The sequence below is a fragment of the Thamnophis sirtalis genome, unplaced genomic scaffold (genome assembly GCF_051295495.1).
Source record: "Thamnophis sirtalis isolate CommonGarterSnake01/CBP01778 unplaced genomic scaffold, rThaSir2_p1.2 scaffold_13, whole genome shotgun sequence".
In the NCBI taxonomy this organism is placed as follows: Eukaryota; Metazoa; Chordata; class Lepidosauria; order Squamata; family Natricidae; genus Thamnophis; species Thamnophis sirtalis.
Genome location: NW_028261393.1, coordinates 58,480,441 through 58,497,563, shown reverse-complemented (window position 1 = coordinate 58,497,563; position 17,123 = coordinate 58,480,441). Strand labels below are relative to the sequence as shown.

Here is a 17,123-nt window from a genome sequence, read left to right as displayed (position 1 = left end):
AATGTAACAAAAGCAACAATAAAAATATTGGGTTTCTGTCTGGATGGTCTCTTGTGACGAGCCGATGGACAGATAATGGAAGCAGTTAGCTTCCTCCCATAATTGGGGCATACCAGGGGTTGTAACTCTAATTACATATATATATATATACACACACATACATACTAGCTGGATGGGGCCAGCCCACAGACCGAATGAGTCACATTGACCACACCCATATATAAGGCAACTGGCAGGTGGAACAGAGTTCTTTTCAGGTGGGGAGGGGGGGGAGTAGAACGTCTAACTCCTTAGCATCGACACGTGTTAATATAATACTGTATTAAAAATACTGTTGATCTGATGATCATTTTGAGAAATCTTTTCTTAACGAGCACCTAGAAGCCAAGAGAAACATACGTGTCAAATTTCAAGTTTGTAGGCTTTACAGTTCTGGAGATTTCGTGATGAGTGGTATTTGCCTTTTATATATATAGATTCTTACACTCTTAAGAGATGCAGGGAGTTCTCGACTTACGACAGTTCGTTTAGTAGCCAAAGTTAGACCGGCACTGAAAAAAAGTGACTCGGGAACTGTTTTTCACACGTAACAAACGTTGCAGGCTCTCCCGCAGTCGGGGGATCAAAATTTGGAGGCTTGGCAACTGGCCCGTGTTTATTTTTATATTTCATTGATTTTTCTATTAAATACACTTCTTAGTGCTTATTAAACATTGGGTGGCCTGGGTATTTCATTGGCTTAACGATACAAATTTACATTCTTAATCTCCACCCCTTTGTTCCAACCACGGGTAAAATAGATTCCGTATTTGATAAGTGGCTCACGTTTACGACGGTTGCAGCGTCCCAGGGTTACGTGATTCCCCTTCTGGCAAGCAAAATCGATGGGACAAGGCAGGTTCGCTTAATAAACCGTGTGACCGACTTAACAAACGGCAGTGATTCACTTAACAACCATGGCAAGGAAGGCCGTTGAAGGAGGCAAAACTCAACCACCGTCTCGCTTAGCAAAAGAAGATCCGGGCTCGATTATGGCTGTAAGTCGAGGACTGCCTGGTATTCCCTTGGCTGCAAAACTCTACTTCCGTGTCAAAAGGACGCTGTCGTAATAAGAGGATGGGGGAAACGTTTTGTGAGGAAGGGGGGGGGGACACACCGTGTTTGTATGCTGTCACGACAACTATTGTGTATCACAAATTTCCTGACAGGGAGAAAAATAACCAGCGGAACGACCTACCACCAGGTGGAGGGGGCGTGGGGGGGTTGGAGGTGTGATGTTCATGCGTGGTCCTGAATACTGAAAGCCAGGAGGAGAAATTGGCTGCCACCGACCCCTCTCCCCCTCCACACACACAAGGCTCACCTCTGGGGAGGGGGGGTAGTCTATTGTCCTCTCCTTCCACACACACACACACCCAGGACTGGTATAAAAGGCATCAGAGAAAGTTAAACATCCTTCCGGGGCAAAGATGAGATTTCTGTGCCAGTTTAAATGGGGAGGGCCATTTCACTACGTACATTTACAGAGCGAGTGAGGGCAATTCCCTAGAAATAGAATAGAATACAGAATAAGAATAAAACACAACAGAATAGAATAAAAATATAGGAATAGAATAAATACAGAAAGAGAACAGAATATGAGAGAGAGAGAGCGACAGAAGGGAGAGAGGCTTTTTAAAACGTCTTTATTCAAAATATACAACTCCTATAGGAATAATAATAAAAAAAACCCAAATCCATTTCAAAGTGCATCAAAGTCATCGGAACTGTCCCCAAAAATACAGTGTTGGCTGTGGCTTCCTTTCCCCTTCTCCAAGAACCCCCACCCCCCACCCCACCCCGGAGGGAGTACCAAGGGAAGCGAAGGAGGTTTCCCTTCTCGGACATGAAGCTAACTGGAGAAGATCTGTCAAGGAGGCAGGAGGCGATGGTGGAATACGGCCTCCCCAATTGCTTCCCCCAGCAACAGATTTCCTGCTTCTGCTGCAAGTTTTAGCAAGGAGTTAAAAAGAGTTTGGCTATTGACTCAACGCTCACGGTTTTTTTTTAAAGACAGATAGGAAAGAAATGAGCAACCACCCACTGCACAGCGCGATACTGCAAGGAAATACTTTTGGCTTTACTGTAACAGACACCGAGGGAAAGGGGGGGAGGCCTCCCCCCCCCACTTTACCCTCCAGCCCAAATAACACCGGAGGGAGGGAGGGAGGGAGGGAGGGAGGGTTTCTGGCAGCAGATAACGTGTCTGTAGTAAACCTCGCGGGGCCTCGCTGGTCGGTCAGACGGAAGTGTGGACGGGGGTGATGGCGGGAGAGGAGCCCCGCTCGGAGGAAGACGAAATGGAGCGCTTGGCGGCTTCCCGCTGGAGTTCTTCCACCCTCTTTTGAAGTTCGGTTCGGATGGCGAGGAGTTCCTTCAGGTTCTGGTGAATTGGCATCTGTTGGGACGGAAAACAGGTTTCGGTTGGCTTTGAAAGAGCCCAGGGTCAACATTGTAAGACTCTCCCAACTGTTCATCATTCAGCAGTCACAACGCTTAAAGTTAAAAGTGAGGATCCACAATCTTAAAAGGGAGGGAAGAAAGCAGTGGGGCACCACAAGGTTCTCTCTTGGGCCCAATGCTCTTCAGTATCTTCCTAAACTAGACTTAGATGAGGGAAGAGAAGGGGAACTCACCAAATGTGCAGGGGATGCTAAGCTGGCAGGAATAGCCAACACCCTAGAAGACAGGCTCAAGTTCCAGATGGATCTTCACAGACTTGAACCCTGGGCCCTCTCTAACAAAATGAAATTCAACGTAGAGAAAAGGGAAGTCTCACACTTAGGCAAGAAAAGCCCAAAGGACACATATAAACTGGGTGAAACCAGGCTTGAGAGCAGGGACTGGGAGAGGCATCGTGGACTCTTAGTGGACGACCAGCTAAACAGGAGCCAGTTGTGTACAGGGGCAGCCAAAAAAGCCAATGCAATACTAAGCTGCATTAAGAGGGGGATACAATCAAGATCAAGGGAGGGACTAATACCACTCCATAAAGCCTTAGTAAGGCCACACCTAGAATCCTGCATCCAGTTTTGGTCACTATACTACAAAAAAGATGTGGAGACTCTAGAAAGAGTGCAGAGAAGAGCAACCAGGAGGATGAGGGGATTGGACACTATAACATACGATGATTGTTTGCAGGAACTGGGCATGGCTGGTCTAGTGAGGAGAAGGACCAGGGGAGACAGGATAATCAGACTTCCAATATTTGAGGGGCTGCCACAGAGTGGAGGGGATCAAACTATTCTTCAAGGCACCCGAAAGCGAGAGAAGGAAGAATGGATGGAAACTGATGAAGGAGAGATTCAACCTAGAAACAGGGAGAACATTTTCTGACAGTGAGAGCAATCAACCCATGGAACAGAAGTTGCCTTCGGAAGTTGTGGGAGCTTCATGACTGGAAGCTTTCAAGAAGAGGCTGGAAGACCATCGGTCAGAAATGGTGTAGGGTCTCCTGCTTGGGAGGGGGGGTTGGACAAGGTCCCCTCCAACATCTGTATCGGTATCTTTTGGGGTCAATGTCTATGGAGGCTCTGAGGCATCCAGGTCACGGTGGTCCCCAGGGAGTTTTTCCAAAAGGCAACTGGATTTTCTTGCGTTGGAAAGAAAACGTTTCTCTTCTCATCCACCGAGGAGCTTCTTCAGTTCAGCTTCTTGGATGAGAAGCAAAAGGTTTTCAAGGAAAAAGGCAACGAAGCCCACTTGCCTTTTGGAAAAGCATCCCTGGGCCATCTTTGTGACTTAATTTTAACCTTTCCCTTCGAAACAACAAAACCCAAACTAGGGATGATCTGTAATGGAAGCAGAGGTGAATATGTGTGTGTGTGTATGTGTGTCTGTATGTGTGTATGTGTGTGTGTGTGTGTGTATGTATGTATGTATGCATACATACATACATATATATACATATATATATGTATGTATGTGTATATGTATGTATGTATATATCAGACAAGAAACTAGGATAATGAAGGGCAGAGCTACAGCGACGGAATTGCAAATTCCAACTGAGAAATGCAGTAGATCAAATGATGGGTGGGGATTTTATTTTATTTTTAAGAATAATCTTTCCACACTTGCCCGAAGCTCAAAGAGAAAAAAATTGTGGGCTTCTCGTTCCGTGGAGTTGCCCAAGTCCAGGCATTGCAAAGCTGGCTGAGGAATATCTTAAAACCACCAAGGTTGAGAAACCCTCTTTTAAAACGTTTGGAAGAAACACTGAAATCTCCTTGCTGATTTGGAAGAAGGGCGGGTTGGGGGGGAATCACAAGGAAGGAAGGAAGGAAGGAAGGAAGGGAAGCTTAAACCCCCCCCCCCAGCTGTAAAGGTAGAAATTACCTTGCAGGAGGCTTGATAAATGACTAATTCAAGGTGACAGAGGTTTGGCCTTCCGGGACGGATAAGCCCTTCCCACCTGCTACACGGAGGCGTGTGGTGGGCAATTGTGGAGTTGCAGACTCAAGAGATCTGAAGGGCACCTGATCGCAGTGATATTTCCAAGGAGGAGCTCCTTCACGGACGCTTGAACACTGGGAGGCAGCTGTTCGCTTTCCGTGTTGTAATTTTACTACTGCAAATGCATGCATGTGTTGCAAAGGCAGGTGTGTGTGTGTGTGTTTATCGTCATTGATGAGACAATGGGCTGAGCAGCTACATTCGCACGCTACATTTAATCCCGTGGCTGAATTTGCCCTTTGCACGGGATTGTACAATACACTGCGGCGTAAATTAATGGAAGGAGTGGGTTGGTGAAACACACTAGGCCTCTTACACACACAGGGAAAAAAACACACATGCACAAACTGAAGCTTAAAAGCACACAAATTTGGCCCGTTGTGGAAATGCTGCTGCTGGTGGGAATCCGGAGTCTTGGTTAGACTGGTAGGGATAACATGTGTGAATGTGTGAGAAAGGATTGGTTCTGGCCTGGACCGGTAAGCCGCAGCGGATTTCACTTCGGGATTTATTAGGTGCTTAATTAAGGAGGCTTCTAGTGCTCCCCCAGCACAGCTAATTATAACAACCTAACCTGTGGATCAGAAATAGGAGGCGGCACGAGAGCCCAGCGAAGGGAAGGATGCGGAAATCACGAGCGAAGGGTGCGTTCTGCTAATGCAGCTTCTGTCTTGGCGACGAAGGCAGGCTTTAAACTGCCCCCATTTAAATGGGGATTTTTCTCTCTGTGCATCTGGGGGGGTGGCCTGTCTTCCCCCCCCTCTCTTCCAGCATTGTGTGGTACAACATTCACACCCACAAGGAGAGGCGCGAAAGCCAGCCGTATCGCTGCCGCGCACTTCAGGCATGGCTTGTTCCAAACTGTACGGAGCCAAACTCTCTAACGGAGGCGCCTGCGTCCCCTTTGCCAGCTCAAGGACACCCTTGATTCAAAGGGCTCTGCAGTGGAAGGGTCTCTTTCTTCTCCCACCCCTCTCCCTTTCTCCCCCCCTCCCCCCCCCCTAGGAAGAACAGCATCTGTCGGACGAAATGCCGATTTCAACCCCGCTGCTTCATTCTATAAAGCGATCCCACCCACTTGGTGGCTGCTAGGATGACGCCACGGAACGAATGGCCTTCGAGGGGGGCAGAATTTGAGCACCCAGCAATCACGCCTCTCTCTCCGAGGCACAAAGACAATGGGAGCTTTGGCCTTTTTTGGGGGGGGGGTGCTGGTTGACAGAGTGGCCATTCCCCTCTTCGGCCTAGGTCAGGGGTCTCAAACTCAATGTCATTGCAGGCTGCGTCAGGGCTATGTTTGACCTGGGGGAGGGGGGGCAGGGGTGTGGCCAGGGTAGGTGCGGCCAGCTTGATGTCACTTGTGGGGGGGGGGGGGGGCTCCTCTGGTGGTACCAGCGCTTTGCCAGCGAAAACGGGCTCCCGAGCTCTGAGAAGGGCTCCTGAAACAACAGGGAACAGCCAGGAAGCCCGGCTGAAGGTGTGTTTAATGGGACAAGTGGCCCATTCAAAAGATGAAAGAGATGTTGAGGCTATGGCGCCGTGGATAGAGTGCAGTACTGCAGGCCACTTCAGCTGACTGGTAGCTGCAGTTCGGCGGTTCAAATCTCACTGGCTCAGGGTTGACTCAGCCTTCCATCCTTCTGAGGTGGGTAAAATGAGGACCCGGATTGTTGTTGGGGGCAATATGCTGACTTTGTAAACCGCTTAGAGAGGGCTGAAAGCCCTATGAAGCGGTATATAAGTCTAACTGCTATTGCTATGGAAAGGGGGCAGAGAAGAGGAACCAAGGGGCCCGGAGGCTAAACCGGACGATGGGTCCAGTGATGGCTCCGTCTCCTCTAAGGAAGAGAAGCAAAGCCGTTTCTTTCTTCAGAACGGCAGAGAGCCGTGATGGGCAACCTATGACAGGAACCCCACAGGTGGCACACACAGCCCTCTCTGCAGGCACGCCAGCCATTGTCCCAGCTCAGCTACACCACGCATGTGCACGGGCCAGCCAGTTGGTTTTTGGGTCTCCGCCGCACATGTCCGGGGGGCAGGACGCATGCGGGAGATGTGCGTGCATGCATGGGGGGTTGAGACACGCATGGGGGTTGCATGCACATGCGTGGGGTCATGTGCGCATGCACAGGAGTGGGGGGGAGCATGGGAGGTCATGTGTGTATGCGTCGGCCGCACACAGGGGGAAGTCAGGTGAGCATTGCATTATGGGTGCGCTGATGGGCTTTCGGCACATGACGCCAAAAAAGGTTAGCCATGCCTGCCGCAGAGTCTCCTGCCACAGGCCCAGAACAGGAGCACATTAGAGGCTTCTGGGCTTTTGCCAAACATGGGATGTTTGCTGAGAAGTCAAAGCCACTCCGAGCAGCTTTCCAAACCAGTTGGTTATGGCAGTGGTTCCCAAACTTGGCAACTTTAAGACTTGTGGACTTCAACTCCCAGAATTCTCCAGCCAGCTCTGGTTTATGGGGTTAGAAGGGACCTTGGAGATCTTCTAGATCCACACCCTGGTCAGCCCCTTTCCTTTCCTGCCGTTGGGCGGGAGATAGAGACGCACAGCCAGCCGAAGGAGCAGGCTGGGAAAGAGCTCTCATCCCTGGGTCGTCAGACGTCTGAAGGCAACCGAGCACCAGAATCAGGCTTAATGTGAGAGACTTGCAGGGCAACATGGTTCATAGCGGTGTAACATAATGTTCTATACATATCTGTATATATGGGAATGTGTGCTAGTTATTACTTATTTGGGTTTTAAAAGTTTCAATTTTGACTACTTTGCTTGAAGAAGAGAACACAAGTCCTTCTCTTTCCACATGGAAACCACTTCTGAACTCCGTGCTTGATGTGGAAAAGAATGAAACTTTTGGTTTGGGGTTTTACAGATTAGACTGACAGGTTTTTATAGAAATGGCTGGTTCATACTATTATGGGAAGACCGAAAGTGGTGATTTGTTGTTCCTTATTGCCTGATTCTACTGAAACAGAGTGGGAAGTCAATGTTTCCTTTTCTTTTTTTCCCTCTATCCTTCCTTACTTTTCTTTCCCCTTTCCCCTCTCTGTCCTCTTATTTGCTTTTGTATTTCAGAATACTTTATAAAAGGTATTATAAGGTATACAGGGATGTGGTGGCTCAGTGGCTAAGACACTGAGCTTGTCGATTAGAAAGGTCAGTGGTTGGAATCCCTAGCTGCATAACGGAGGGAGCTCCCGTTCCTTGTCCCAGCTTCTGCCAACCTGGCAGTTCAAAAGCATGTAAAAAATGCAAGTAGAAAAATAGGAACCACCTTTGGTGGGAAGGGAACAGCGTTCCGTGCGCCTTCAGCTTTGAGTCATGCCGGCCACATGACCACAGAGATGTCTCTGGACAGCGCTGGCTCTTTGGCCTTGAAAGGGAGATGAGCATCACCCCCTAGAGTCGGGAACAACTAGCACATATGTGCGAGGGGAACCTTTATCTTTAATCTATTTTTTTCTAAATTCACAATCCTCTGGAGTCTGAAGACCTTCAGGTTGAATTTATCTTCTGTTCTCAAGTTAAATGAGTTGAAGATCTATTTGTGGCAAGACCGGATTCCTTCTTGGTCTGCTTTGGAAGGAACAAGCAGAACAATCTTCAATCTGCCTGGCTGAGGGGCCGTCTGAGATCTATCCATGTTTATCGATCACAGACGACTTTAATACCTGCATGAATAATTGATAATGAAATGTGGACTACAGCAGCTATTTAACTTTGTCACCAAGCTTTTATATCGGGAAGCGGGGGGACTTAGTAAAGTTTGCTGATTTATCTATTGCTATTTAAAACGTAAAACTACGTTTGTGTCTGTTCTTCCTTACCAAAAGTTTTTTCCACACGAAGCTGCGATAAAACATTTCCTTCCTGAATTGTGGTTTCATCAAAACGATTTGTAGCAGTTGTGCTTCCCCCCCCCCTCCAAATTCCACACCAGGGCAGTGGCATATCCATCAGCTGGCAGCAGACTTACAATCATGGCTGGCCAGAAAGCTCTTTATCCTCAGGACCCGCTCGGGGACTTGGGAGGAAGGTTGAGACGCTATTTATTAGCTACTATTTTAGCGAAGGAAACTAGACTCAGCACAAACGGAGAATCCGAGCTGGCAACCAAACGAACTTCCTAATAGGTCCTAGGAGGCAATGAGTGATTATGAGTCTTTCGCACCCAAAATGTCTTTCTCGGGCGGCAAAATGGAAAGGTAAGAGACGGAATGCAAAGGGCTTATGGCCCAAAATCTTGGAATTCGGCTACTGAAAAAGCTTCCTAAGGGGAAGGGAATTCTCTTAAGTATCTAGCCATTTTAGATTAGTTTAGTTTAAGAGTTGGAAGGGACCTTGTAGGTCATCCAATCCAACCCACCCCCCAGGCAGGAGACCCTACACCATTTCTGACCGATGGCAGTCCAGTCTCTTCCTGGAAGCCTCCGGTGATGAAGCTCCCACTACTTCCGAAGGCAACTTCTGTTCCATGGGTTGATTCTTCTCACTGTCAGAAAAGTTCTCCTTATTTCCAGGTTGAATCTCTCCTTGGTCAGTTTCCATCCGTTGTTCCTTGTCTGGCCTTCAAAGGTGCTTTGGAGAATAGCTTGACCCTCCTCCTCTCTGGGGCAGCCCCTCAAATATTGGAAGACGGCTATCCTGTCTCCCCTGGTCCTTCTCTTCACTAGACCAGCCAGGCCAAGTTCCTGCAATCAGTCAATTTTAGCATCCAATCCCCTCATCATCCTGGTTGCTGTTCTCTGCACTCTTTCTAGAGTCTCAACATCTTTTTTTATGGTGTGGTGCCCAAAACTGGATGCAGGATTCTAGGTGTGGCCTTACTAAGGCTTTATGGAGTGGTGTTGGTCCCTCCCTTGATCCTGATTGTGTCCCTCTGTTAATGCAGCTTAGGGTTGCGCTGGCTTTTTTGGCTGCCGCTGCACACAACTGGCTCCTATTTAGCTGGTCGTCCACTAAGAGTCCACGATGCCTCTCCCAGTCCCTGCTCTCAAGTCTGGTTTCACCCAGTTTATAAGTGTCCTTTGGGCTTTTCTTGCCTAAGTGTGAGACGTCCCTTTTCTCTAGGTTGAATTTCATTTTGTTAGAGAGGGCCCAGGGTTCACGTCTGTGAAGATCCATCTGGAACTTGAGCCTGTCTTCTAGGGTGTTGGCTATTCCTGCCAGCTTAGCATCACCTGCACATTTGGTGAGTTCCCCTTCTCTTCCCTCATCTAAGTCTAGTTTAGGAAGATACTGAAGAGCACTGGGCCCAAGAGAGAACCTTGTGGTGCCCCACTGCTTACTTCCCTCCCTTTCAAGAATGTGGATCCTCACTTTTAACTTTAAGAGTTGTGATTTCGACCTGCAGTTTCTCGTAGCAATGACAGAGTGACTATGTCCTGGGCTATTTCCGGATGAAAGGGGGAGAAAGAAAGTCCAGCAGAGCTAACCTCCTGTTAATCAGACCTTGGATTACTTCTATGAGGCAGTCAAAAGCTCCAAGATTTCTAGTTCAGGATTATTTGCTTCTGTCCCTTGTTTCTGCCCTTTGGATTCACAGAAGGCCAACTGCGTGGGAAACATACCTGGGGTCTCATGCGGGGGTCCCAACGTACATAGTAGTTGACCCACAATTCCAGGTGACTTAAGCTGGCTACTGGGTAGAGAACGTGGTTCTTGTAGTTGACATAGAAAGGGTTGCTGAAATCTTCCACCTGGCTGTTGATGTAGGACCACAGAGAGACGGTTTTGGTGTTTATCTCCTGAGCAAAACAAACAAGGTTATGAAAAGGTTATGCCTGCAATGTATATATAGACAGCGTCTTGCCAGACTAAATTTATAATATTCTTAACCGAAATACCCTAGAGATTCTAGGGAGTGGCTGTCCTAAATCGTATCTTCCTAAATACCCTCTAATTTCCTCTTCCCACGGTCCTCCTTGTAGGAGAAGAGCAGGCAGAGGGCAGAGTTAAGTGCACCCTTAGTTCAGAATGCTGGTGTTGCCACAAGACACTCAAGTCCAGCCCCCTCCCCTCCTCCTGAATTCTGTTGGCCCGAATCCAGCACCAATTTCCCACTGATCATTAGTTGGCCAGATTCCTGCGTACAGCTAATCCTTGACTTACAACTCTTGGTTTAATGACTGTTTGAAGTTGCAATGGCACTGAGAAAGGGGATTTATGACCATTTCTCACACTTACGACCGTTGCAACACCCCCATGGTCACGTGGTTTAAAAATGCTTGGCAACTGGCATGTGTCTGTGAGTGTTGCAGTGTCCTGGGGTCGTGTAATTCCTTTTTGTGATGTGCAAAGGTCAATGGTGAAGCCGGACTCACTTAAAAACTGCAGAGATCCACCTAACACAGTGTTTCTCAACGTTGGCAACTTGAAGATGTCCGGACTTCAACTCCCAGAATTCCCCAGCCAGCGAATGCTGGCTGGGGAATTCTGGGAGTTGAAGTCCGGACATCTTCAAGTTGCCAACGTTGAGAAACACTGACCTAACAGCTGTGGCAAGGAATGTTGTAAAACGGGGCAAAACTCACTTAACAATTCTCTCACTTGGCAACAGAAATTTCGGGCTCAATTGTGGCCATAAGTTAAGGACTGGCCTGCATAGAATACTCTATGCGAGGATTATTTTAGAACACTGAGCAATAGTGCTGTTTTACGTTAACATTTATTGGGTTTATTAATATGTGGGCACGTATGGTAAGTAGCAGGCTGGGGTAGCCATGATGCCCTCGTCACAGTGAGTGATGCCCGTTTGAGGCCAAGGCAGGTGGGAAACAAGATAAAAAACCGAAACAATGAAATGGTCTGAATGTCAGCAAATTCTACAGCATGGAATCAATGATGTGCTACTATAGGAAAAACCAAAACAGGTACAATCTCTCATACCTGCCTAAAATATTGTGGGTTGTAATTAAACGGCTATGTTTTAACGGGGGTCATTAAAATTCTAAGTCGAGCCCCATCTTCCCTCTACAGCCGTTATTAAATCAAGCTTTCGGAATCAGACTCCATTATCTGATTCCTCTCGCAATTTCCTATTCCTCTGGTGCTCTAAAGCATCTGTTTCCACTACAGTCATCTCTTTAAATGGCATTTTCTTCCCCCCACCCCATCCTTCCTTTCTTCTTTCCTATTTTTTCTTCTCCCTGAAAGAGGGAGCCGCGTTAGATTATCCCTTCATGAGAGGCTGAGAGGCTGTTCTGGGGAGGAGGGTGTAATTCAGCTCCATCTTGTGGCACAGCTACGCAATTGGGCTGTGGCTCCTTCGAACACGAAAGCAAAGGGTATTTTAAAGCAACGGTCACCAACTGGGGATCTGGGAGAAAATTCTGGTGGTCCGCAGAAAAATTATTTGCATTTTTTAATATTGCACTAAATCAGGGGTCCTCAAACTGCGGCCCCTGGGATGGATACGTGCAATGAATGCTTGTGTTGCTGCAGAGAGTCTCCCCCTTCGGGGCCTTTTTGTGGGGGTCGGAGGGGGGCAGAAATTCTGACTTGGGGTCTGCTTCAGCCTCCTGGTGGGGGACTTTGGGCGAAGACTAGAGGGAAGCACCGCTGGTGGCGAAGAGCCGGAGGGCCTCGTTCCAGTGGGACTGCATCATGGCCTGAAATTGGTTGACCATCTCAGCCCGCGGAACCTCCAGGCGCCGGCACCTGGCCTTGCACTCCTGCAGGTTTTTCCTCTGCTTGGAAAGCCTATGCTCCTAGTCCTCAGTGAGGTGCTTCTGCTGAGCCTCCTTCTCGGCCAGATCCAATTTGAACTGAGTTGTTTTGCCAACTCTTTCTCCTAGTGGCTGCTCTGCTCCAGCAATTGCTTCCTGTTGGGGCCCCAAGGAGCCTGGGCGGGCAGGCGAGGAGTGTCTGGGAGGGGCGAGGAGGGGCCAGCGAGGCACCCCTCGACATGAGTGACATCGAGTTGGCCACGCCCACCCAGTCACATGACCACCTAACTACGCTCACGCAGCCAGTCATTAGGCAGATCCTATTAGTGGTCCAAAGGATTTAAAATTCTGAATTTAGTGGTCCCTGAGGTCCGAAAGGTTGGGGAGTCCTGTTTTAAAGGACCCCGCCTGCTCTCACACATTTGAGAGAAATCCTATCTAGCTGGAGCCTTTGGGTGGCTTTGGTCCCACATGGTCAACGGGGACTCAGAATGTAAAGGTAAACCCTCCGTTTTACCCGGTTTGCAACTTCTAGTCCTGAAAACCGAGGATTCTTACAGTCGGCGCCATAAGGAACATTTTGCGACCCAAAATGTAGACATCGAACCCACCGGGAGAAACATCAAACTCCAAACACTTCAGTGTCGGATTATGCCCTTAAGCTGGTCGTTTCAGCTAGAAACGTTAATTGCTCTTAAGGGCAGGAATTGTGTTCACGACAAAGACTTCAGCGCTGGGTTTATGGCGTTTGGCGCCGTTTCCCACTTCAAGTGAGAGATGAACATTTGAATCTTTTCAAGTTCTACAGGAGGAGTGTTCACATCTAGCCACTGGAAGACCTGCGGACTTCAACTCCCAGAATTCCCCAGAATTCCGCAAAGTCTTCAAGCGGCCAAGCGCGGATATCCCTGCTCTACAGCAAAAGGAAAAAATAACCCCGAAATTATCTTCCTCTCCGTTTTATCAAATCATCATCACGCACACGGACTCTTTTACCTCTTTCACTCGCTGATGTTCTGAGTTGTACAGAAAGGTGCCGAACAGACAGCTGTACAGGTGATCCAAAATGTTGATCAAAAACAGCTCGTTGAATTCGAAGGCGGCTGGGAACTAAAGCGGGAAGAATACACATATTTATCTTTCCCCCATTAGTAAAAAGCAACCCGCTTTTCACTGAAGCAAATAGATTTTTTTTCGTGGACGGGAAAGGTTTGTTACAACATGCTCAAGTAGGCTAGCGCGGTTCAGTGACAGTCACAAGAGTTGGAAGGGGCCTCGGAGGTCATCTAGTTCAACCCCCTGTTCACGCAGGAGACCTCTACTATTTCTGAACATAATGGCTGCCCGGTCTCTTCTTAAAAGTCTCCATCACTATGATCCCAGTGATGTGGGAAGGATGCCCAGTGGCCCAGCTGCCCAGATCCCAGTTCATGCAGAGGCCCACATTGGCCAGTTAATCTAAGCAAGATGTGAAGGTTTATGACAATCCAAAGGCAAGAACTCAACTGCTTTGTGTAAATGCTGGACCTCGATATTCCTGAAGTGGGTTTCTATCTTTCTACCGAAGACAGGAGGAGTCCTTTGATTTGAAGGTGCTAAGCAAGTCGGGCAAATGATGGGCTGCAACCCTATTGCTCCCTGGTATCATACGGATTGTTTATTAATTTAGACAACTCATGGCGAGTGGTATTAGGATGACTAGGATCACGATTCATCACTTATAGCTTTTATGTGCGTTGAGCGCTTATGCACCGGGGACAAATTCCTTGTGTGCCCAACCACACCAGGCCAAGAAAGAATCCTGTGTTTCAATACTGACTTGCCTCCAGAGGTTCTGGGTGCTCCAACACTGGATGTTTTAAAGGAGAGACTGGACAACCCTTTGCCTGAAGTGCCAGAGGGCAGGGATGGCTACCTTTTCCAGACCAAGTGCCCAAACCACACCCAAACCCCCAAAATGCAATGTGTGCGTGGCACCCGTGCATATGCCCCGCCCCCACACATGCACATACCCCACGCATGCGTGACAAGAGACTTGAAGACCAGCTGGCTGGGGGAGGCACGCACGCATATGTGGTGGAGCTGAGTTGAGGTGACGGCTAGCGTCTCCATAGCTCACAGGTTCACCATCACGGCTATAGGATTTCCTGAGTAAGCAGGGGGTTGGACTAGAAGACCTCCAAGGTCCCTTCCAACTCTTCATTCCAATACATTCTATTCTTTACTTTCTTGCTCTACTCTACTCTACTCTATTCCTACTCCTATTAATTTAGAAAAGACAGTATCAGGAACAAATAAAAGAAAAGTTTTTCCTCCAAGCCCAAACACCCAGCGGAAAAGTAACAGGGCTTCAAAATCTTCCTAAAGGCCAAGAGGTTAGGGACCTTCGGTATCTCAGGATCCAGGTATTGCTGGAGGTGAGGTGGAGATGGAAAGGTGGCCAGAAGGAAGCTGAGAAGGCATGGCTTTTTTCAAATAAAGTCTCCTTTGTAAAAGCTTAACTAAGAACACTCGGTTAGCAATTCCAAGAATCACTTTTCTTTAGGGATGAGCAGAAAGTAAGGTTGGAACTGTTGCACGAAGTGACCAGGTACCTCAAGTACTGTCGCTTTTATAAATGATGTCCTTAAAAACCTTAAGAAAAGAAGCTTTGTTATTAATTTGTTCTGAATTGGCGAACCTCAAGGCTTTGCACGCCCTTCATTAGATGCTTTTGATATGTAAACTAGCTACTGCAGCACAGAGCTAGGAATGATGGCTACTGGGACAAAAACGAGTTTATAAATTCAAGTTTATCGGTCTCGTGTGAGCTCATCCTAAGCAGAAAAGACAACAAACATCACTCTAGGTTTTCTGCTTGAAAACCAGTCTCACTCGACCCCTTTCTGTGTTAGCTTCCAAGAGTCTTTCTTAGAAGATAGATAGATAGATAGATAGATAGATAGATAGATAGATAGATAGATAGATAGATAGATATTTTATTTGTATGCTGCCCTTTTCCCTGGGGGGACTCAGGGCGGCTCACAGTTCAGGGGGAGGGAGGACAAACCATGTTAAACACATAAAACAATACATCGTTAAAAGCACAACATTCATACAATTCGGGTGGGGAAACAGGTTAAACAAGTAAAAAAATAAACGAATCAATGTGTTTTAAGTTCTCACCTGCTTCGTCATTTGCCAGACACAATCAATGAACTGCAGGAACATGGGGGATCTGTCAGCATCTGCGTGATCGTGATCTCCGTGACCGACTCGCTGTAGGGGAGGGAAACAAAAAGGATCTCAGAGAACCATTTTCAAGGGGGGGGGGGGAAACCAGCTGCTTTTTGAAAACCTGGACGATGGAGAATCTCCATAGACAACCCAAGTGGAATCGTCTCTGGCGATTCTCCACCACCCAGGTTCATGGTTGTCCCAAAGGGGCTTTTTTTCTTCAAGACACAACTGGACTTTCTTGTGTTTTCTTTGAAGATGTTTCGCTTCTCCTCCAAGAAGCTTCTTCAGCTCCGACTGGATGGTGGGGAAGGGAAGGATTTATGCTCCTTGCAGGCAGCTGGTCATTTGCAGCCTTTTAGGCAATCGTTGAGGCCACTTGGGAGTTTTTATCTGTGTCCTCAGGGTTATTTAAGTAGTGCAAATGGGTCTGGAGCCTTCGTGGAACTGCCAAAAGGATCTGTGTTGTAGACTAGAAGTAGATGATGATGTTCCCCTCACTTTCTGTTGAGAGGGAGCTGTTCAGTTTTGACATACCTCCTTGCGACCTATTAGATCACATAGATTAGGCCTCCTCTGAGTTCCATCTGCCAGTCAGTGTCGACTGGCAACTACGTGGAGGAGAGCCTTTTCAGTAGTAGCTCTGACCCTTTGGAACGATCTCCCCGTGGAGATTCGTACCCTCACCACCCTCCAGACCTTCCGCACAGCCCTCAAGACCTGGCTGTCCCGACAGGCCTGGGGATAAAGATCGTAATCTGTCCCCACCCGAATGATGAATGTTGTGTTTTATTTTTACTTGCACTGTTTTCATGTTTATTGTTTTATTGTCTTGTATCCCCCTCCCTATGGATTGTAAGCCGCCCTGAGTCCCCTCAGGGAAAAGGGCGGCCTATAAATAATAAACAAATCCAAATCCAAAATAGCTTCTTGGATGAGAAGCAAAACATCCTCAAAGAGAAACCAAAACGTCCAGTTGCCTCTTGAGAAAAAAAGCCCCTTGGGAGGACCCAAGAGGAAGTTGCTAAACCAGAAACCAGGAATGGAGACCGGCCTCCTTTGGCCAACCGTCTCCGCTGGCGCTTTGGAGGGACTGCTGCCCTCTTGAGTTTCCACACTTAAATCCCCGAGTGATCCCCTTTCCGTCTGGCGTGACGATGCTCACCAGGGCAAAGCGATGCCCGAAACTCATCCACTCCTTCTCCAAGAGGACCTCGAAGCCTTTGATGGTCCGGTAGTAGCTGTCCAGCATGAGCATCGCCAAGGAAGTCAACTGAGCGGTCCGGTCCCAACCATCGCTGCAATGAACCACCACCGAAGTTTTCCCAGACTCAATTTTGTCAGCAATTCTCACAGCTCCGGCCAGAAGCATCTTTTAGAAAAAAAGAAGAAGAAAAAAAAAATCCAAGTTGAGATATAATCGAATAAGGGACCTTGGAGGTCTTCTAGCCCAACCCCCTGCTCAGGCAGGAAACCCTGTACCGGTTCAGACAAATGGCTATCCAACATCTTCTTAAAAACTTCCACTCTTGAGGCATTCACAACTTCTGGAGGCAAATTCTGTTCCACTGGATTAGTTGTTTTAACTGTCAGGAAATTTCTCCTTAGTTCTATGTTGCTTCTCTCTTTAATTAGTTTCCACCCATTGCTTCTTGTTCTGCCCTCAGGTGCCCTGGAGAATAGTTTGACTTCCCTCTTCTTTGGGGCAACCCCTGAGATATTGGAAGACTGCTATCATG

General features: G+C 47.8%; 1 protein-coding gene across 4 annotated transcripts in view; it reads right to left on the bottom strand.

Moving 5' to 3' along the window:
* Positions 1 to 1,832: 1,832 nt before the first annotated feature.
* MTMR1 (myotubularin related protein 1) overlaps positions 1,833 to 17,123 on the bottom strand; it is a 36,179-nt gene continuing 20,888 nt past the window's right edge. For all 4 annotated transcript variants that reach the window (XM_087726987.1, XM_087726988.1, XM_087726989.1 and 1 more), the window contains 5 exons: positions 16,550 to 16,756; positions 15,334 to 15,426; positions 13,165 to 13,278; positions 10,072 to 10,248; positions 1,833 to 2,437 (listed from right to left, as the gene is read on the bottom strand). In XM_087726987.1, coding sequence (XP_087583113.1) covers positions 2,279 to 2,437; positions 10,072 to 10,248; positions 13,165 to 13,278; positions 15,334 to 15,426; positions 16,550 to 16,756 — 750 coding nt within the window. In that variant the 3' untranslated portion in view covers positions 1,833 to 2,278. The remainder of the gene's footprint in view (positions 2,438 to 10,071; positions 10,249 to 13,164; positions 13,279 to 15,333; positions 15,427 to 16,549; positions 16,757 to 17,123) is intronic.